Source organism: Stegostoma tigrinum, chromosome 7 (genome assembly GCF_030684315.1).
Source record: "Stegostoma tigrinum isolate sSteTig4 chromosome 7, sSteTig4.hap1, whole genome shotgun sequence".
Taxonomy (NCBI): Eukaryota; Metazoa; Chordata; class Chondrichthyes; order Orectolobiformes; family Stegostomatidae; genus Stegostoma; species Stegostoma tigrinum.
Genome location: NC_081360.1, coordinates 7,814,804 through 7,838,222, shown reverse-complemented (window position 1 = coordinate 7,838,222; position 23,419 = coordinate 7,814,804). Strand labels below are relative to the sequence as shown.

At 45.3% G+C, this 23,419-nt stretch overlaps 1 protein-coding gene across 1 annotated transcript in view; it reads left to right on the top strand.

The window, feature by feature from the left end:
• LOC125454275 (cytotoxic T-lymphocyte protein 4-like) overlaps positions 1-23,419 on the top strand; it is a 56,098-nt gene that overhangs the window by 20,579 nt on the left and 12,100 nt on the right. The window contains exon 2 of the mRNA XM_048534883.1: positions 4,806-4,910. Coding sequence (XP_048390840.1) covers positions 4,847-4,910 — 64 coding nt within the window. The 5' untranslated portion in view covers positions 4,806-4,846. The remainder of the gene's footprint in view (positions 1-4,805; positions 4,911-23,419) is intronic.

The window sequence follows — 23,419 nt, the reverse complement described above, 5'->3', positions numbered from 1 at the left end:
TGGATGACCATTTAAACAGTTGTTTATTTTGATTGGTTCTGACTTGGATGTTGCTAAGCAATTTAACTCTTCCAAAGCAGATGTAGATTGGCTTTCCAGGTTGTGCACGCTCCTGGATACTGGCCTATGAGAGTTCTACTCCTTTTGAATCTAGCAGGGCTCTACTGCTGTCTTGAGTCTGCATACTAACTGCAAACACAATGGCTTGCTGGCCCAGATCCTGAAGAATATTGTAACTGTTTGGTCGAAGCTGGGCTTTGCTTTTGGGTTTTGCTGTGGGCTTACCTAGAGTTGCTCTGTTCAGGATATTTCCTAAGTAAGGCTATGCAATTGACTTCACTCAAGTGGTTTTCCCAAGCTCAGTCAGACTGGAAAAGGTGTCCACTTCCATCAGAATACCTAACAACTCATATGCTCCACTTGCCTCATTTTCCAATAATAAAGCCAGATGTAGTGCCTGTTTAAAGTCCAGTTAGGCTTCAGCCAATGTTTTTTTTGCATAGTTTCATCATGAATCCCACTTTCATGCCACTGAAATAATTCCACAGAAGCCAATATTCCATCCCCGAGTCATCTTTATTTATATGCGGAGAGTTCATGACAATTATCCAGCTTCCCCAGAGCCAGCTGTTAGAGTTAACAGGATGGCTGAAACTCCTAATTATTTCTGTATTCAGGGTTCCCTATTTGGACCAGGGTTAACAGCCCCAGATAGGGAGCTCAGATTCTGCGAGGTGTGCCTGGCAGACCTAATTACAATCACTACAGGAATAAACAAAAATCAGGCTTAAATTAAAGAATGAGTCCCTACACAGTAAATAGAAAGAGTGGCAAAATACCTCGCCTCTCAAAAAGGGACGTTGAAACTGATTTTGGAGGGTAGCAACTGGCAAAGAAGGTGGATGATCTCACCGAAAGACTAGCCATTAATTCCTTTCACATCTTCATCCAAAACCAGCATCTTGAGGACAGGAAACAGGGTCACTGGGCAGTGAGGAATGATAACTTCTTAGCAGGTGTCTGCTTTGGATTTAATGGTATCACTCGCAACTCAGTAGGTGCAGAGTCCAGCCTACCTGGAGCACTAACCCTTACATTCCAGACTAACATTTACTGGGGTGCCTGGGTCCAGTCAATGTGGGTTACCAACTCCTTACTCCGCTGAAGCCTCCACAATCCTCTTGCAGTGTAAGACCTACCACCCTCTCAGCTGTTGCAAAAGTGGTCTGTCAGGCTGTTTATCAACTTCCAAAGCCAACACTTCCAAAAGTTTATTTCCAAATGTGATGATATTTTTCAGTGCCAAAACTTGGAAGTCTGGTGATGAAGTAGTATCAGAGATAATGGGAACTGCAGATGCTGGAGATTCCAAGATAATAAAATGTGAGGCTGGATGAACACAGCAGGCCAAGCAGCATCTCAGGAGCACAAAAGCTGACGTTTCGGGCCTAGACCCTTCATCAGAGAGGGGGATGGGGGGAGGGAACTGGAATAAATAGGGAGAGAGGGGGAGGCGGACCGAAGATGGAGAGTAAAGAAGATAGGTGGAGAGAGTGTAGGTGGGGAGGTAGGGAGGGGATAGGTCAGTCCAGGGAAGACGGACAGGTCAAGGAGGTGGGATGAGGTTAGTAGGTAGCGGGGGGTGCGGCTTGGGGTGGGAGGAAGGGATGGGTGAGAGGAAGAACCGGTTAGGGAGGCAGAGACAGGTTGGACTGGTTTTGGGATGCAGTGGGTGGGGGGGAAGAGCTGGGCTGGTTGTGTGGTGCAGTGGGGGGAGGGGACGAACTGGGCTGGTTGAGGGGTGCAGTAGGGGAAGGGGAGATTTTGAAACTGGTGAAGTCCACATTGATACCATATGGCTGCAGGGTTCCCAGGCGGAATATGAGTTGCTGTTCCTGCAACCTTCGGGTGGCATCATTGTGGCAGTGCAGGAGGCCCATGATGGACATGTCATCAAGAGAATGGGAGGGGGAGTGGAAATGGTTTGCGACTGGGAGGTGCAGTTGTTTTTTGCGAACTGAGCGGAGGTGTTCTGCAAAGCGGTCCCCAAGCCTCCGCTTGGTTTCCCCAATGTAGAGGAAGCCGCACCGGGTACAGTGGATGCAGTATACCACATTGGCAGATGTGCAGGTGAACCTCTGCTTGATGTGGAATGTCATCTTGGGGCCTGGGATGGGGGTGAGGGAGGAGGTGTGGGGACAAGTGTAGCATTTCCTGCGGTTGCAGGGGAAGGTGCCGGGTGTGGTGGGGTTGGAGGGCAGTGTGGAGCGAACAAGGGAGTCACGGAGAGAGTGGTCTCTCCGGAAAGCAGACAGGGGAGGGGATGGAAAAATGTCTTGGGTGGTGGGGTCGGATTGTAAATGGCGGAAGTGTCGGAGGATAATGCAACTTTCCCCCCACGGTGATCGAGAACGCCCTTGACCGCGTCTCCCGCATTTCCCGCGACACATCCCTCACACCCCGCCCCCGCCACAACCGCCCCAAGAGGATCCCCCTCGTTCTCACACACCACCCTACCAACCTCCGGATACAACGCATTATCCTCCGACACTTCCGCCATTTACAATCCGACCCCACCACCCAAGACATTTTTCCATCCCCTCCCCTGTCTGCTTTCCGGAGAGACCACTCTCTCCGTGACTCCCTTGTTCGTTCCACACTGCCCTCCAACCCCACCACACCCGGCACCTACCCCTGCAACCGCAGGAAATGCTACACTTGTCCCCACACCTCCTCCCTCACCCCCATCCCAGGCCCCAAGATGACATTCCACATCAAGCAGAGGTTCACCTGCACATCTGCCAATGTGGTATACTGCATCCACTGTACCCGGTGCGGCTTCCTCTACATTGGGGAAACCAAGCGGAGGCTTGGGGACCGCTTTGCAGAACACCTCCGCTCAGTTCGCAAAAAACAACTGCACCTCCCAGTCGCAAACCATTTCCACTCCCCCTCCCATTCTCTTGATGACATGTCCATCATGGGCCTCCTGCACTGCCACAATGATGCCACCCGAAGGTTGCAGGAACAGCAACTCATATTCCGCCTGGGAACCCTGCAGCCATATGGTATCAATGTGGACTTCACCAGTTTCAAAATCTCCCCTTCCCCTACTGCATCCCTCAACCAGCCCAGTTCGTCCCCTCCCCCCACTGCACCACACAACCAGCCCAGCTCTTCCCCCCAACCCACTGCATCCCAAAACCAGTCCAACCTGTCTCTGCCTCCCTAACCGGTTCTTCCTCTCACCCATCCCTTCCTCCCACCCCAAGCCGCACCCCCCGCTACCTACTAACCTCATCCCACCTCCTTGACCTGTCCGTCTTCCCTGGACTGACCTATCCCCTCCCTACCTCCCCACCTACACTCTCTCCACCTATCTTCTTTACTCTCCATCTTCGGTCCACCACCCCCTCTCTCCCTATTTATTCCAGTTCCCTCCCCCCATCCCCCTCTCTGATGAAGGGTCTAGGCCCGAAACGTCAGCTTTTGTGCTCCTGAGATGCTGCTTGGCCTGCTGTGTTCATCCAGCCTCACATTTTATTAGTCTGGTGATGAATACAGGCAGATCCTCCAGACCCAGTGCAAGTCCAATGGCTACGCATTAAAGCTGATGGTCCTGCAGAAACAGGCTGATCCCAGGTCACTGTGCTCATCTGGCAAGGTGCCAGCCATTCCCTTTCCTTGCCTCACTCAGTGGTGGTCATTTCAAGCTGTCTGTCAGCAGGGTATTGCCTATACCCAGCCCTTTGTTGTAGAAAGTCAAAGCAACACCACCTGCTTCAAGGGGTGGCGGTTGTTAGTATGTGCCAACAGGAGGGACACGCAGCCAGGAATACAGCTGCTCAACCATCTCACCAAAGCTACTGATGCTTCCTTACCACCCTATGGACTAATGGAGGAGCTGCCCTTGATTGTCCTCATTAGCATCTCATTAAATGGGGAATCGGATAAAATGCCTGAGACCAAAAAATATTACAAAAGTTTTGAGGGGTAGGACAGAATATCTGAACTGGCTGAGTTATTCTTCTGGTGGCTGACATAGATACAACAGACTGTTACCATGTTATTGATTCTATACAACATCGTCTCCACTTCAGAGTCATCGACAAGAGCAATAGATGTTGGGTTATTCCATCATTGGCAGACTTAAGCTTTGGTTGGGTGTTCCCTTTTCTCTTCATTGTTACTGTTTTCCTTTAATTGTCTGTCCCATCAACTTTGGCAAAAACTCTTAATAGGTTAAGATGCCTTTTATACCTTTTTGAAGAAGTGTTTGCAGCTCTATTGTCATGTCTCCTTAATTGATCCTATTTACTTGCACTCTGTGTCTGTCCAGTTTTCCACTCTGACTTTAAGTGTGTGTCCCCTAAACTTGCCCAAATCTACACTTATCTCTGTGAATCTTTACACAGCATGTTAGTGACAGCACTGGGATAGCCTGATCCAGGCCTTCTATTTGTTCTACTGATTAAAAGAGGGCAGATGCATTCCCAATACATTGTCAAAGTCACCTCACCATCTCCGCTTCGGGGTTTAACAATATGTCAAAAAATTGAACTCAAAAAGCTCATATTAGACTGGAATGCCATAGCCTAATGGAAGGCATTGCGGAAACTCTGGAATCATGCATTTATCTTAAGATGCAGGGAGTAATGATAGGTGACAGGCAGTGCACTAATACTATCCTCTCACTCAGAATGATTCTCCTTCAAAAACCCTGTTCACACCAAAGACAAATAGCTCAGACTCGCGTTGGGTTGCATCTGCCCACACAGACCTCTTCCTGTCTTTTCATTTATCAGAGAGGAAATCAAGCACTCGGTAATCAAAACTGGTGGAGACAATGGAGAGGGTGAGCAGCTTGGGGGTCTTCATCCTGTGCCTTTCTGCAGCTGTCAAACTGAAAGGTAAAGTTTCACTTTTTCTTTGTTTGTCCTTAACCCTTGTTTCCGATGTCTCAGTGAAATTGTTAGTGAAGTCAGACCTATAATGATTCAGGAGCTACTACAGATGTAAGACCATCTCTAAATGCATGCCCAGCTTTGCAATGTTCCTAACATGCAGATGGTCACTTCAAGATTGCAAAGCCCCTGATTTTAGTCCCCATTAAGCACCATTAACGTCTGTCTCCCGAGTACCAGTTGGTCACTTTCCCTGAGGCCCTGTGCAACAGTCACTCTGTATTACAGACTGACCATTTGCATCGTAGACATTCAGTTTCTGTGCTGCTGGTGAGACAGAGCAGGCAAGCGTGTGTGAGGGAGGGGAGAATTGGCCTCAGTGCCATACACCAGGAAAATTGAAGTTTAGCAAGTTTCTGTGCAATGGAATTTGATTCTTATTCATTCAACATAATTGACTGACATGCAATATGTCGAGGAATGATGTGGGTTTCATGGTGGGTATGTTTGGGACTGATTATACATTATAGTACAGGAAGAGTGTGGGAATGTTGGTCTGAGCAAGAACCAGCAAGGGCACATCATTTGTGCATTTTTTTTTATTCATGGCAAATGTGCATCGCTGGCTTTGTCACCTTTATTATCCATCAGTAATATGTGTATCACGAAACAGAACAGTGATGGCTGACTAAAAACTGAAAGAAATGTGGATGCTGTAAATCAGAAACAAAAACAGAAGTTGCTGGAAAAGCTCAGCAGGTCTGGCAACATTTTTAAAGAGAAATCAGAGTTAACATTTCGGGTCTATTGACCGTTCCTCACAAGTCAGTTCCCACTGACTTACAAGTAGCCAGTATGATTTTTATGTTTAATTATTGTGGAGGCAGTGAGATTGTGGTAATGTCACTGGATTAGTAATCTAGAACCAAAGGCTAATGTTCAGGGGACACGGGTTTGAATGGCAAATAGTGAAATTTGAATTCTGTAAGAATCTGAAAGAATATACTAATGGTGACCATTGTCTATTGTTGTCAGAATCCATTTGGGGTCGCCAATATTCTTTTAGGGAAGGGAATTTGTCATCTTTATCTTTATTCACAGCAGTGAATTTAGGGGAATGTAGGTTAGGTTATTTTATTTTTGGATTAGGATTATTCCACGACACAACATCGTGGGCTGAAGGACCTGTACTGTGCTGTACTTTTCTATGTTCTATGTCCTATGTTCTGTGCACTTGTTAATTTTGTTTTTGTCCATGCAGACCTTCAAGGTCCGTGTGCGGCACTGACATCTGGAATTGGTCGTCAATGCTGGGAATGGCACTGGCACACCAGTCAGCATGCATGGATCATCAGAGCAGCTTAGAGGGAACTTTGCTAGCCAATCTGGCCGACATATGAATTCAGACCCACAGGAATGTGGTTAACTCTTAACTGATCTCTGGAAAGTTAGGGGTGGGCAATAAATGCTGGCCTAGTCATTAAATCCCGTAAACAAATAAAACAAAAAAAACAGTTAATCTAACGTCTATGGTAATGAAAGATAGCAGGTCTTGCCTTAGGAAAGTCTTTTTAAAAATTAGAACTGAAATCATATTCTAAATATTAAGTAGTCAACACAGTTGATTGTTTGGCACAAGTCTAACTGAATTGCCTAAAAAAGTAACTGAAAGTAAACAAGATTATCAGTCAATACAATATATTTGAATTTTCAAAAATGACTTTAATATGTGGGAGTCATACCTGGCACACAGAAAGATTATTGTGGTTGTTGGAGGTCAATTGTCTCAGCTCCAGGACATCTCTGCAGAAGTTCCTCAGGATAGTGTCCTAGGTCCCATCACCTTCAGCTGCTTCATCAATGACCCTCCCTCCGTCATAGGGTTGGAAGTGGGATGTTTGCCAATGACTACATAATGTTCATCACCATTCACGACTGCTCAGATACTGAAGAATTACATGTTCAAATGCAACAAGTTCTGGACATATCCAGGCTTGGGCTGACAAGTGGCAAGTAGCATTCGCACCTCGCAAATGCCAAATAATGACTATTTCAAATAAGCGATAATCTAATTCGCACTCCTTGACATTCAATGGTGTTACTATTACTGAACTTCCCAATATCACCATTTTTGAGGTTACCATTCAACAGAAAGTCAACTGGACTAGCCACATAAACACATGGCTAAAAGAGCAAGTCACAGGCTAGGAATACTACAACAAGTAACTCACCACCTGATTCCCTAAAACCTATCTACAAAGGAGTGTGATGGAATACTCTCCACTTGCCTGGATGGTGCAGATGCAATTCAAGAAGATTGACACCATCCAGGATAAAGCAGCTGGCTTGATTGGTGCCATATCCACAAGCGTCCACTCCCTTCACCCCGATGCTCAGTAGTAGCAGTGTGTACTATCTATAAGATGTGCTGCAGAAATTTGGTGAAGATCCTTACACAACACCTTCCAAATCCCCACCCACTTCCATCAAGAAGGATGAGGGCAACAGGCGCATGGTAACGTTACACTACCTGCAAGTTTCCCTCCAATCCACTCACCACCTTGACTCACTGTCACTGAGACAAATTCCTGGAATTCTCTCCCTAAAGACATTGTGGGTCTATCTATAGCACGTAGACTGCAGCAGTCTAGAAAGGCAATTTACCACTGCCTTTATAGGCAACAAAGAACAGCCAATAAATGTTGGCCAGCCAGCAACACCCTGTACCTCGACTGAATTTTAAAAAATCTGTTCCTGTTGGTGTCATAATACATTGTAACTTTTATACACAGCAGCAACTGTCTTCTGATATTTTAGTGATCGTTCTAACTCAATTATCTTTTCATGACAATGGGAATGGTCTGTTTTCATGTTTCCTTCACATGTTTTCAAACTGAAAACACCCCAATCTTACTCAAAGATAATAAGGTGTAGAGCTGGATGAACACAGCAGGCCAAGGAGCATCAGAGAAGCAAGAAAACTGACATTTTGTGTCTGGAACCTTCTTCAGGAACCAGACCCGAAACATCAGCTTTCCCGCTCCTCTGATGCTGCTTGGCCTGCCGTGTTCATCCAGCTCTACACCTTGTTACCTCAGATTCTCCAGCATTGGCAGTTCCTACCATAACTCATTCTTACTCTAGCTAACTAGATTTACAATTTCTCTCTCTTCATTGTCGTCAGTTGTTCCTTGTAGCTGTTGACCTCTCGAGGTGTTCTGCAATAATAATGCACTTTTTTAGATTGCTAATGCCATCACTGTTTCCACATGAAATGCAATGTGTTGTGTATGCTAGGAACTCTGAAGCTTTAGCTGATTTCCACCCCTTGATTATATCTTGCTATTGACATAAGAAATAATATCACAAAATGATATCTCCTCCAATGTTCTAAACTCTTCACCTTCCCCAGAGAAATGCTCTAGCTTCCTTCAGTAGCTCAGTGACAGGGAAAGACCAGCACGGTGGCTCAGTGGTTAGCACTGCAGCCTCACAGCGCCAGGGACCCAGGTTCAATTCCAGCCTCGGGCAACTGTCTGTGTGGAGTTTGCACATTCTCCCCGTGTCTGCGTGGGTTTTCTCCAGGTGCTCCGGTTTCCTCCCACAGTCCCAAGATGTGCAGGCTAGGTGGATTGGCCATGCTAAATTGTCCGTAGCATTCAGGGGTGTGAGGGTATAGGGGGATGGGTCTGGGTGGAATGCTTCAAGAGACGGTGTGGACTTATAGGGCCAAAGGGCCTGTTTCCACACTGTAGGGGATCTAATCTACACTTGCCTTCATTAATCAGTGCAATGAGTATACGAGTTGGGATTTCATGTTGTGGCAGTACAGGACATTGGTTAGGCCACTTTGGAATACTGCGTTCAATTCTGGACTCTGATACAAGAAAGATGTTGATAAACTTGAAAGGGTGCAGAAAAGATTTATAAGGATATTCCTGGTTTAAATTATGGGTAGAGGCTGGATAGGCTGGGGCAATATCCCTGGAGCATTAAAAAATACTCAAAAGGCAATTTTTTTTAGATAGACCGTGGCTCACATGTGGAATGAACTCCCTAATGAAGTGGTGGATGCGGGTACAATTACAATGTTTAAAAGACATTTGGACGTATAGATGAATAGGAATGATTTGGAGGATATGGGCCCAAAGCAGGCAGGTGGAACTAGTTTGGGATTATAAAAATGAAAAGAACTGTAAATCAGGAACAAAAACAGAAGTTACTAGAAAAGCTCAGCAGGTCTGGCAGCATCTGTGAAGAAAAAAATCAGTTAATGTTTCAGGTCCAGTGACCCTTCCTCAGAACTTCCGCAGAGCTGCCAGACCCGCCGCGCTTTTCCAGCAACTTCTGTTTTTGTTCCTGATTTAGAGCATTCATGGTTCTTTCAGTTTTTATTTAGTATTTAAGTCACTGCCACATCTCTTCTAGGCATGCCCACCTTGAAGAAGTTCTGCTTCTATTTCTGACAGTTCTGAGGAAGTGTCACCAGACTCGAAATGTTAACTCTGAATTTTTCAGATTGGCCTTCAACAGCCACTCCTATCTTTCCGTGTGACAGGTATAACTCCAACCGTCGGCCTGTTTGCCCCCAATACCCATTGATTCTAGTTTTGCTAGAGCTCCTTGATGCCACATTCAGCAAAATGCTGCCTTGATGTCAAGACCTGCCACTCTCATCTGACTTCTGGAAATCTCAGCTGTTTTGCTGAAGTTTGAACCAAGGCAGTATTGACCTCAGGAGAGGGATGGTGTTGGGGACTAAAGACAGCGGCTTTGGTCATCTTTTTATTTAATTGGATGAATATACTTCACCTTGTGCTGGATGGGAACTGACTATTTGGAAGCAGTTTGTGGTGATGGTTGAGAGAGGTGGTTGTAAGGTACAGCTGGGTATCAACATTGCACATGCAGAAAGCACAATGTTGTGAGTTGATTTTCAAGCTATTGCTTTGGAAAGGCTCTGCAAAGATCACTTGATGATTTATGTGAACAGTTGGCCCAGGGGTGATGATCTGGTTACAAAGTTCTATGGTTCTACATGGAGCTGAACACTTCCATAATCTTCACCAATTTCTGGAGCTCCTGTACCAGACTGTCACATTCATCCAATCCTTGATCTTCCATAGGCTTTATGTAAAACAGATATTCTTCTTCACTTCTCCCTCATAATCCTTCTTGTTGGTAAACCGTACATGCTCCAACTGCTGTCCCATGTTCCTGTGAGTGTTCTGCTGCCCTGTTCTCTATCAACAGGCTCCAGCTCACATTTCAAAGCATTCTGCCTGCCTACTCCCTCTTCATATGGTTAGCCACATGTTGTTTATACAGTGGTTGCTGTTTCTGAGGCATTGCGTCTGCAGATCAATCCCACCTCCTGGGACATGTTTCCTTGTCTTTGACTGATACAAACAATCTGTCCTAATTAATGTTTCCTTACAGTTACACATGTGGCAAAGATTGCAAAGGTAACAGAGTAATAATGTGTAAAATGAAACTGTCGGGACAAGATTAGCTCAACACTTGTGAAGTGAATGGGAAAGGCCTGTTCAGCTTTTCTACAGTGAGTCACAGAGGCCTGCTATAAAGGATGAGAATAAAAACCTCCAGTCTTCCTCACGGGTGGTGGTGCATTTGATCAGTTTTAGATTAGATTAGATTCCCTACAGTGTGGAAACAGGCCCTTCAGCCCAACAAGTCCACACCTTGAAGCATCCCACCCAGGACTATCCCCCATAACCCACACACCCCTGAACACAATGGGCAGTTTAGCATGGCCAATCCACCTAACCTGCACAACTTTGGACTGTGGGAGGAAACCAGAACACTGATGCCTCACAGCCCTTGGGTGCTATCTGTGAAGATTGCACATTATCCCTTGTGTCTGTGTGGGTGTGCTCTGAGTTCCTCCTACAGTTCAAAGATGTGCAGGCTAGGTGAATTAGCTATGGGAAATGCAGGGTTGCAAATATCTTCTGAGCTAAATGGCCTGCTTCCACACTGTCGGGATTTTATTATTCCATTCACCATCTCTACAGCTACTGAGGGGCTCACCACCACCCACACCTTGATAGCTGTGTCTTTATTAAAATTGTTATTGTCTCTCACACTGGTCTTTCCCTTTTCTCCAGACCTCACCTTCACTTCAGTCACAACACAAACTTGACCAGGTTTGGCAGACAACGAGTGAGCTGCTCACAGCCATAAAGAACTGTGGGTCCCGCCCTCATTTGTGAAATCTGCCCACTCATCCAGGATCATCCTCATGTGCAAACACAGCCTCTGGCTTCTTGTCATCTCCTGCAAACCAGCTTTAATCCCTTTTCCCCTTTCCCTCCACCCTCACGTCCAGAAATGTGTGAGATCATGATCGTGTCACTTAGGTCAATTGATCAGTTTTCTCTGTGGCTTTCCTTTCTTAGCTCAAAGGGTCGAACATCCTCTAATGCTGCCCCCACCCCCAAACTCTTATCTTGAATGCACATCTTTCTCCAGCCATTTTCCAATATTCCTCATACCCTCTCTGAGTTCATGTTATCCAGGAGACCAATCTCCTCCTTCAATAACCTTATTGCTATTTTGTTCTGTCCAACCAGCTTCCTCTCCTGCTCCCTGCATTGGCTGGTATCTTTATCTGTTCTGATGTTACAAACAGATCTAATATTGCTAAAGAGATAGCAGAAACTGCAGATGCTGGAGAATCTGAGACAACAAGGTGTAGAGGTGGATGAACACAGCAGGCCAACCAGAAATTTTCTGAAGAAGGATCTAGGCCTGAAACATCAGCTTTCCTCCTCCTATTTTGCTGCTTGGCCTGCTGTGTTCATCCAGCTCTACACCTTGTTATCTCTAATATTGCTAAAGGTTTTGCCTCTTCAGGTAATGTTTATTTCTGTCCTTTGAATCTGCCCTCATCATCCCGCTCCTCCATAAATCCACCCTTTACCCATTGACCCTTGCAAACAACTACCCCTTATCCAAACTCCATTTCCCCACCAAAGATCAATGAGGCCATTAAGCCATAAAATGTAGGAACATAAGTTGGCCATTCAACCCATTCAGTCTGCTCTACCATTCAAAGATAATCCTCACCTCCACTTTCCTGCCTTTTCTCTGTAACTTCACATCTCCCTACTAATTAAAAATCTATCTCATGCCACCTCTAATGCTGCTGAGCATCACCTGATTCCAATCCTGCCTGAGCTCACTCACTGCTATAACTCTCAGCCATGTCTTAGTTATCTCAGTCATGAATTTGACTATTCTCACTCAGTCCTGGCTGAACACCCACATTCTATTCTACTTAAACCTGAGCTCATTATAACTTCTGCTGCCTTAAACACTGATCTTAATTCACATCAGGTGGTCTTCCCTGGTCATCCCTGTGCTTGCTGATCTATGCTGATCACCTCGATTTAAAAATTCTCATCTTAATTTCCAAATCTATCTGAGGCCTTTGCCTTCTCTGTTTCTGCAATATGTTTCCAAATTCTTCTGGGATGTCTGCACTCTTCTCATTTTGGCCTCTTGATCATTGTATATTTCAATTTCTCAAACACTGATGATAGTGCCTTCTGCTGCCTAGATCCCAGGTTCTGGAATTCCCTGCCAACATTACTTCACATCACTGACATTTTAAAATAACTCCTTGAAGTTAATTCCTCAAAATCTATTTCTTTAAACCATCTTTCATCATCTGCTCTAATAAACCCTCAAGTGGTCTGGTGTGAAATTTTGTTTCATGATGCTACATAAGCACTTGTTTCCCTTACATTTTCTTGATTCAGCACATTTCCCATTCAGCCCATCTCTGAAAGAACACTCACTGTTCATTCCACTCCCTAAACCTTTTATCATGGCCTGGCAAATCTATTTCCCAAATATCATGCACTTCACTTGCAAAAGGTATGCTGAATATTGCTTCAGGGAGCACAGAACAATTATAATCTTCTTTCATGATCTTAAATCATATACCACAGGTTATCATTGAATCCCTACAGTGTAGAAGCAGGCCATTCAGCAGACAAGTCCACGCGGACCCTCTGAACAGCATCCCACCCACACCCACTCTCTCTACCCCTGCATTTCCCATGGCTAATTCACCTAGTCTGCACGTCCCTGGACACTATGGACATTTTAGTATGGCCAATCCACCTAGCTTGCATATCTTTGATCTGTGGGAGAAAGCCCATGCAGACACGGCAAGAATGTGCAAACTTTACACAGACAGTCGCACAAGGGTGGAATCAGATCTGGGTCCCTGGTGCTGTGAGGCAGCAGTGCTGACCACTGAGCCACTCTAATTAGACCTGCTCTGATGTTATTCCTCGTGAAAGTCAAATGTTTGGCTTCCCTGCTTATTCGATGGTTTTTAGTTATCCCAAGTGCATCTTTTTCTTATAATCCGCACAACCTTTCCAAAGTCAGGTAGCCACAATATAGAAGATTACAAATCAGTGGCATGGCAAATTTGCCCTCTGAAAAAGTAACTTGACAATATTAAAGGGAAGTAAAACAGAATAGCTAACAGGATATAATAAGGTAGGAAAGAGTGACAATACACTTCTACCTCACAGTTCTGTCTGACACTGGTGATTGTAACTTCAAATTGATTTGGAAAAAATGTGACAAGTGCTCCCTGCAGATTACTGAACTGCCCAGGGAGGACATGGATTAATTTTGCTGGGGCTAAAAATGTTTTTTTTAAGATTGGGCAGAAATAGGAAATAAGAAGAAGAAATAAGAAGGTGGCACAGTGGCTCAGTGGTCAGCATTGCTGCCTCACAGCACCAGGGACCCGAGTTCGATCCCACCCTCAGTCTGTGTGGAGTTTGCACATTCTTGTCGTGTCTGGGAGCGTTTCCTCCAGTGCTTCAGTTTCCTCCCACAGTCCAAATATGTGCAGGTTAGATGGATTGGCCATACTAAATTGCCCGTAGTGTTCAGGGATGTGTAGATTAGGTGGGTTATAGGGGTTGGGTCTGGGTGGGATGCTCCAAGGATCCGTGTGGACTTGTCGGGGTGAAGGGCCTGTTTCCACACTGTAGGGAATCTATTCTATAAAGAAACAAAGAGGGATGTTTCTATGGCAGTCCTGCTGCAATTCTTAAAATAAAATCTGGCTTGCATCTGGGCTGTGCGGCAACATTTGCCATGTTCATTCAGTCATAACTAACCAGCAAAGAGGAAGTCCTTGTTCCACACAAACTTCATCCAACAGCCTCTTCATACTGACTCCCAAAAGCCCTCAAAGCTAGGGGATCCAGTCCATAGGTCTTAAAACATAAGAACTAGGGGCAGGAGTAGGCCATTCAGCCCTTTGAGCCTGCTACACTACTTAATACAATCAATGCTAATCACATCACGGCCTCAACATCACTCTCCTGCCCACTCACTATAACCGTTCAACCCAGAATAATTAAAATCTATCTCCTCCTTAAATTCATTCCATGTCCCAACATCCACACATTGTGTTGCATCTTCACTGTGTGCTTCCGCTGTTTCACCACAGTAAATATTCATTCACCTTCAAAGTACTACAGGCCCTTAAGTTGGAATCTCTGATTTGCTAAGAGTTCATGAGAAGGTGCAGGACACACATCAGCAGTGTGTCTATTTCATTCTGCCGTTGGGGGTAACCATTACTAATATAAATGAAGAGTATTTCTTACATGGTGAAAACCCTTTTAATATTGAAGTTCATATATATATGTTACTGTATTCCTATACAAATGCAAAGAAAAATAGCATTCAGGAACAGCAAAAATTGGTAACTCAGCTTACAAGTGGGCCATTTTCAACTGGGAACACTGCATAAGTTTGAACATCTCTGTTAAACATCCCCTTAAATGTCTCCATTCTTTACACAACAATCCCAGTTTCTCTGGTTTCTTCACTCAACTGACGATGCTTGCAGTCTGGTAAATCCTGTATGCATCAGTTCTAAGACCTCCATATCTTTCTGAAACTGTGTAGCCCACAAGAGGACACTATATCCCAGCTGAGGCCCTACCAGGAACAAAAACAAAGTTGCTGGAAAAGCTCAGCAGGTCTGGCAGCATCCGTGAAAGAGAAAACAGAGTTAACATTTTGGGTCTGGTGACCCTTCCTCAGAACTGGACTTAAAATGTTAACTCTGTTTTCTCTTTCACGGATGCTGCCAGACCTGCTAAGCTCTTCCAGCAACTTTGTTTTTGAGGCCTTACCAGGTTTATCAGAACTTCCTTGTTTATGCCTCAGCTTATGAAGCCAGTTTGCTTTTTAACAGCTTGTGTGACTCACTGTGAAATCTCCAAAGCTTGGTTTACATATGTCTTCAGGTCTCTCTGATCCTGAACTTCTTTCCAAGTTTACCAGTTAGTTTATACTGTATCCTCTCATTCTTCCAACTAAAATTCATCACTTTGCTTCAAAGCATTAAATTACATTGGTGAGATAGTGGTGTAACTCTTAAGTTACGCTGCTTAGCAGTCTTCAGGCCAAAACTAAGCCCTTAGGGAAACAGATTCAATCCTGCAGAAACTGATGGAATTTCAATTGAAAAATATCTGGAATTGAATCTCAGTTGTATATCGTTGACTATAATTGATTGTTGTAAAAACTCATCTGGTTCACTAATGGCCTTTAGGGGAAGGAAATCTGCCATCTTTATTTGATGTGGTCTACATGTGACTCCAGAACCACCACAATGTGATTGGCTTTTCTGTCCGCACTGAAATCGACTAGCAAGCCATTCATTTCAAGGACAATTAGGAATGCACAACAAAGGTTGTTCTTATGAAAAAAATCTGCTATGTGTCTGCCTATTCCCTCTTGGTTTGTGTTATAATCCTCTTTGTTGTTTACTATATTTTCGGGTTTCATGTTATCTACTCTGCGCACACAGTACAAGCTGTTTGCAAATTTCCAGTTAAAGACATCCGTGAGTCCGTGCTTTATCTTCTGCTCTTTCACCCATTTCCTTCCTCTCACACTCCCTGCAATATTTTGCACAACAAGTTTATCACCTCTGAACTTGTTTGTCAAATGCCTTTTTAAAATGTGCACACTCATAACATTCACTATGTAATCCTTATTAATGTAATCTGTTATCACATCAAAGAAGTTTATTAAATTTCTCCACCACATCTGTGTTTTACACATGTATACTGATTGTCCTTAATTAACTGATATTTGAGTGAGAATGCATTTTATCCAATGTGTCCTATCCTAATGCTTGCTCGCTTTCGACTTTAGACTGACTACTCTTTCATTAATTACTTTAACAATTTTTCTCCCTTGGTGTAGAATATAGTCCAAGGGATATGCTGGTTTGGGAACTGCTCTGCCCAAGTTGTAGCACTGTGCCAAAATGGTCAATTGGTAAAACTTGGTAAATTGCCAAGGGTGGCTTCTTCTGGCTGTAGGGAACTTTTGAATGTTTCCCTTTGATTTGTATGTTAGAATGCAGATTTTATCTGTGTTTCAACCAAAGTCAACTTGCATCTCTCTGCTTGCTTTTGCTTCTCACAGGCCCAGTTTTAGAACTGGAGTTGAATTGCCAGGTTATTTTGATGTTGTGGTCCTCTCCCTTATCATAATTTATGAAGATTATGTGCGACTGTACCGTGCACTGTCCAGAAGGAGATATCACCTCCTACTAGGGAAAACTAAACAGGAACAAATTTGAAATTGTAAAGTGGTTTTATATCTTTACTCACCTCTTCCCTTGAAAAGTGTAGGCTACAGTCAGCGATGCAATAAACTTCTCTGAATCTAATATATTTCATCTTCTTCCAATTCAGTTCTTTGAATGTAAGCCCACAAGTTGGTGGAAATATTACGAGGTACAATATGCCCTCCAACACTTTGCATATCAAAGGGATTCCAGCACCCTCAATTTGAGTCTTTTTGCATCTTTTATTTGCATGTCCTTTTAGAAGGATGAAGAACGGAAAATGAAGGACTCAAAACTTCAAATTAGAAAAGGGGTGATTGCAGGGCTCTGGTTTGCGATCAGTAATTTGCTGAAGTTAGGTGGTTCAAATCAGCCCAGATCCCTGGTTCTAGACATTGGAATTATTTCGGGAATGTGAAAAGAAGGAATCAGCAGACAGGTGTTTTAGGGCAAAAGAATCTCTACATTTATTTACAATGCAAAAGGTAAGTATAATACAAGAAATAAAGGTAAATGTAATTAACAGTGCAATTAACACAATCAATTACACCAAATACACTATTAGCCAGATTAAACACTATTAGAACTTAAACCATGGCTTTTAATTGTAGAAACTTTAATCAGGCTTCCTACCCTTGGGGTCCCATGCACTATCATCATCTGCCTTCCCCTCCCTGCAAGCTAGGCTGGAAACTCAGGGGTCTGGCAAGTTTCAGATCACCACTGATTGTGATCAGCTGCTGTTGAGCTTCTTGTGATCAATTCCTTTAGTTTGGAACAGGCCCATGTCTGAAAGTTCTTGTTTGGTTAGCACTTGGTTGGCCTCCCCCTTCTCAGATTTCCTTTGTTGCAATGATGCCCTTGGTTTGGCCTCCCGATTCAGCTTCTCTGTTCAGCCCCTGTGGTTCTTGGTTCCAAAGCTGCTTGTTGGGGCTAGAAGCCTCTGGGGAAGCCGTTCTCTGCAGAAGCTTGTTGTTGAAAAGGCTCTCCCCTCAGGTCAGATCAGGGCTGCCAATTATACAAACACTAGGAACACAATGGATAACATTGTCAACTCCCTTCAAATCTGTGTTGACCATTGTTTTCCTGGTATTTCCTTCCAAAGTCAACTGGTTTCTCGATAGTTAACTGTACGTGTAAATAGATTTTGACGAAAGCTGAATGTTCGGTATCTATATAGGCCCCACATTGTCTGTGCCATGTAGCCTGAGGTGTAAAAGTTAGTGTCGATCCTGAGTTAATAAAATGTGAGGCTGGATGAACACAGCAGGCCAAGCAGCATCTCAGGAGCACAAAAGCTGACGTTTCGGGCCTAGACCCTTCATCAGAGAGGGGGATGGGGGGAGGGAACTGGAATAAATAGGGAGAGAGGGGGAGGCGGACCGAAGATGGAGAGCAAAGAAGATAGGTGGAGAGGGTGTAGGTGGGGAGGTAGGGAGGGGATAGGTCAGTCCAGGGAAGACGGACAGGTCAAGGAGGTGGGATGAGGTTAGTAGGTAGCTGGGGGTGCGGCTGGGGGTGGGAGGAAGGGATGGGTGAGAGGAAGAACCGGTTAGGGAGGCAGAGACAGGTTGGACTGGTTTTGGGATGCAGTGGGTGGGGGGGAAGAGCTGGGCTGGTTGTGTGGTGCAGTGGGGGGAGGGGATGAACTGGGCTGGTTTAGGGATGCAGTGGGGGAAGGGGAGATTTTGAAACTGGTGAAGTCCACATTGATACCATATGGCTGCAGGGTTCCCAGGCGGAATATGAGTTGCTGTTCCTGCAACCTTCGGGTGGCATCATTGTGGCAGTGCAGGAGGCCCATGATGGACATGTCATCAAGAGAATGGGAGGGGGAGTGGAAATGGTTTGCGACTGGGAGGTGCAGTTGTTTGTTGCGAACTGAGCGGAGGTGTTCTGCAAAGCGGTCCCCAAGCCTCCGCTTGGTTTCCCCAATGTAGAGAAAGCCGCACCGGGTACAGTGGATGCAGTATACCACATTGGCAGATGTGCAGGTGAACCTCTGCTTAATGTGGAATGTCATCTTGGGGCCTGGGATGGGGGTGAGGGAGGAGGTGTGGGGACAAGTGTAGCATTTCCTGCGGTTGCAGGGGAAGGTGCCGGGTGTGGTGGGGTTGGAGGGCAGTGTGGAGCGAACAAGGGAGTCACGGAGAGAGTGGTCTCTCCGGAAAGCAGACAGGGGTGGGGATGGAAAAATGTCTTGGGTGGTGGGGTCGGATTGTAAATGGCGGAAGTGTCGGAGGATAATGCAACTTTCCCCCCACGGTGATCGAGAACGCCCTTGACCGCGTCTCCCGCATTTCCCGCGACACATCCCTCACACCCCGCCCCCGCCACAACCGCCCCAAGAGGATCCCCCTCGTTCTCACACACCACCCTACCAACCTCCGGATACAACGCATTATCCTCCGACACTTCCGCCATTTACAATCCGACCCCACCACCCAAGACATTTTTCCATCCCCTCCCCTGTCTGCTTTCCGGAGAGACCACTCTCTCCGTGACTCCCTTGTTCGTTCCACACTGCCCTCCAACCCCACCACACCCGGCACCTACCCCTGCAACCGCAGGAAATGCTACACTTGTCCCCACACCTCCTCCCTCACCCCCATCCCAGGCCCCAAGATGACATTCCACATTAAGCAGAGGTTCACCTGCACATCTGCCAATGTGGTATACTGCATCCACTGTACCCGGTGCGGCTTTCTCTACATTGGGGAAACCAAGCGGAGGCTTGGGGACCGCTTTGCAGAACACCTCCGCTCAGTTCGCAACAAACAACTGCACCTCCCAGTCGCAAACCATTTCCACTCCCCCTCCCATTCTCTTGATGACATGTCCATCATGGGCCTCCTGCACTGCCACAATGATGCCACCCGAAGGTTGCAGGAACAGCAACTCATATTCCGCCTGGGAACCCTGCAGCCATATGGTATCAATGTGGACTTCACCAGTTTCAAAATCTCCCCTTCCCCCACTGCATCCCTAAACCAGCCCAGTTCATCCCCTCCCCCCACTGCACCACACAACCAGCCCAGCTCTTCCCCCCCACCCACTGCATCCCAAAACCAGTCCAACCTGTCTCTGCCTCCCTAACCGGTTCTTCCTCTCACCCATCCCTTCCTCCCACCCCCAGCCGCACCCCCAGCTACCTACTAACCTCATCCCACCTCCTTGACCTGTCCGTCTTCCCTGGACTGACCTATCCCCTCCCTACCTCCCCACCTACACCCTCTCCACCTATCTTCTTTGCTCTCCATCTTCGGTCCGCCTCCCCCTCTCTCCCTATTTATTCCAGTTCCCTCCCCCCATCCCCCTCTCTGATGAAGGGTCTAGGCCCGAAACGTCAGCTTTTGTGCTCCTGAGATGCTGCTTGGCCTGCTGTGTTCATCCAGCCTCACATTTTATTATCTTGGAATCTCCAGCATCTGCAGTTCCCATTATCTCTGTCGATCCTGAGTGTTAGGTTTGGTTGATTGTTCTCTTAGATTGCAGGTGTAAATTGGAATTCCAGGCTGAACAATGGTTCCAAGCAGCCACCTCTGTGAGGCCACATGACATGGGGGAGATTTTTTATGAATATTTTTCCTCAGTGTTTACTAAAGAGAGAATCATGGATGCTAAGGAAATAAGGGAAACAAGTGGGGATGTAATTGAGTACATACATATTTCCAGAGAGGAGGTGTCTGCAGCATTAAGGTGGATAAATCCCCTCAGCCTGTTCAGTCCATCCTTGGAAGTTGTGGGAGGCTAGAGAAGAAATTGCAGAGGCCCTTGCAGAGATTTTTGCTTCATCTTTAGCCACTCACGAAGTTCTGGAATACTGGAAGGTTGCTAATGTTGTTCCACTGTATAAGAAAGATAGCAAAGGAAAGCCAGGGAACTACAGTGGTAGGCAAGTTATTGGAGAGGATACTGAGGGGCAGGATCAACCAATATTTGGACAGTCACGGTCTAATTAGGGATACATGGTGGAAAGGATTTAGAGGCAAATGCAGATAATTGGAACTAGCTGAGTGGGCACCATGGTCAGCATTGACCAGTTTTGGCTGAAGGGCCTGTTTCTATGCTGTAGTACTCTATAACTCTATGAGTCTATGACCCTCTGTTTATGAGTATTTTTCCCAGAGCTCACCCAGCTGTCCCCTTTACTTTTAAAAGTTTTGAAAAATCCAGGGCTTTGGTCTAGTATTTTAGATGATTGGGATGTTTGCTCAATCGTATAGTGATACCAAAAATACTTTTTCAAACAAAGGGTTGTGGAAATTTGGAATCCTTGCCTCAAAAAGCCATTGATGCTGATGTCAATTACAAGTTTTGTCATTCAGATTAATCAAGGGTATTAAGGGTTATAGAACCAGTGTGGGGGCCCTGCATCTGTGCTTTCTAAACTTTCTTCCACTCTGACCCACTTTCAAGGCTTGGAAACAAACAGAAACAGAAAGTGCTGGAGAAATCAACAGGTCTGGCAGAATCTCTGAGTTAACCTTTCCAGTCTAGTGATTCTTCTTCAGAACCTCTGAAGAAGTGTAACTGGACCCGAAATATTAACTTTGTCTTCTTTCAGATGCTGTGAGATCTGCTGAGTTTCTCCAGCACTTTCTGCTTCTCTTTATCCTAATTAACCTCTGCCGAATTCTCATTATTGTCAACATTCTCTGTATAGTGCACAGCCCAAAACTGCAAGCAGTAATACCATTGTACCCTTTATAAGATTTCATACCTATTACCTCAATTTTTACATTGAAATAAATGTCTTGCCTATGGACTTAGAATGCTGCTTTAAAGTCTCATCAACCTAAGCTTCCAAAATCTTTCTGCTTTTCTGTGTTGCCTAGACATTTCCCCTTTTTATGGAAAATAATCTGCCTCACATCTACTGACATTGACCCTTTTTTCCCGTTCCTCCACCCCATTAAATCTTCCTTTGGTCCTCAGGATTGTCCGATATCTCTGCTGTAATGTCCACAACTTTGGACACCACTCCTCTAGATCCAGATCATCAATGTTCCCAGGGAACAATGGCAGACCAGAACTCCATGGACAGCATGACACATTGCCAACCACCTGGGAGATTACTCAATGTCTGATAGTTCTCCTCCTCCTTTCTAACCATTTTTACATTCAATTTGGTCATCTCCCGCTCGTAATCATTTGAGATGGCATCTGGAATATTGTGTGATATTGGCTTCTTTATTTAAGGAAGGACGTGAATATTTTGAAAGCAGTTCAGAGAAGAGATGCAAAACTAGTCTCTGGAAGGCACAGTTTACCCACATTAACTGTTTCGTCACAGTTGCCATTTGCCCTCAGCTTAGCTTGCCCTGTCGGAACTATATCCCGTTCGAAATGGGAGGAGAACAAATTTCCTTCTATGCCCTCATCCAGGTGAGCAAAGTCACCCTCTGTACAGGGGCACCCTCCCTCTCTGTGATTCCAATTTTCTGTCTGCAAGGAGACTGGGAGAAACTGGCAATATTCTCCTGGGAGCAGAGAGGAATGGAGGTGGGTGCGATTGAATTGAGGTGTTTAGAATCATGAGATGAGGTTGGTTTTGACTGAGCCAGTGAGGGAGGAAATCTTCCCAGCAGTAGGTGGGTGGGTGCCCAGTGGGTGACATAGGATTGAGGGAAACACAGGGGGAGATGGAGTAAGGGGAATGCGACAAAGAGCGAGAGTGGGAGACAGATTGAGGGGGATGGGCTAAAGAACATTACAATGTTTAAAAGACATGTAGATGGGTACATGAATACGAAGATTTTAGAGGAATATGGGCCAAACGCTCAAATGAGACTAGACCAGTTGAGATCAAGTCTAGATCTGGTCAGCATGTATGAGTTGAGCCGAAGTGTCTGCTTCTATGCTGTGTGACTCTATGATTCTACAACTGTATGATTCTCCAATCTTCTCCAATGTGGGAATCTACAGCAAACTTCAAATGCTGAATATCTGGAATAAAAACAGATAATGCTACAAAAATTTAGCCGGTCTGACAGATTCTGCAGAGAGTGAGACTGAGGTAACAAAGGAAAGTTAGAAAGGTAATAGAACATAGAACATTACAGCACAGTACAGGCCCTTCGGCCCTCGATGTTGTGCCAACCTGTCAAGCCCATCTAACCTACACTATTCCATGTACGTCCATATGCTTATCCAATGACGCCCTAAATGTACCCAAAGTTGGCGAATCTACTACCATTGCAGGCAAAGCGTTCCATTCCCTTACTACTCTCTGAGTAAAGAAACTACCTCTGACATCTGTCCTGTATCTTTCACCCCTCAATTTAAAGCTATGCCCCCTCGTGCTCGCCGTCACCTTCCTAGGAAAAAGGCTCTCCCTATCCACCCTAACTAACCCTCTGATTATTTTATATGTTTCAATTAAGTCACCTCTCAACCTTCTTCTCTCTAATGAAAACAGCCTCAAGTCCCTCAGCCTTTCCTCGTAAGACCTTCCCTCCATACCAGGCAACATCCTAATAAATCTCCTCTGCACCCTTTCCAAAGCTTCCACATCCTTCTTATAATGCGGTGGCCAGAACTGTACACAATACTCCAAGTGCGGCCGCATCAGAGTTTTGTACAGCTTCACCATAACCTCTTGGTTCCGGACCTTGATCCCTCTAATAATAAAAGCTAAAACACTGTATGCCTTCTTAACAGCCCTGTCAACCTGGGTGGCAACTTTCAAGGATCTGTGTACATGGTCACCGAGATCTCTCTGCTCATCTATACTGCTAAGAATCTTACCATTAGCCCTGTACTTTGCCTTCCGGTTACTCCTACCAAAGTGCATCACCTCACACTTGTCTGCATTAAACTCCATTTGCCATCTCTCAGCCCAGCTCTGCAGCTTATCTAT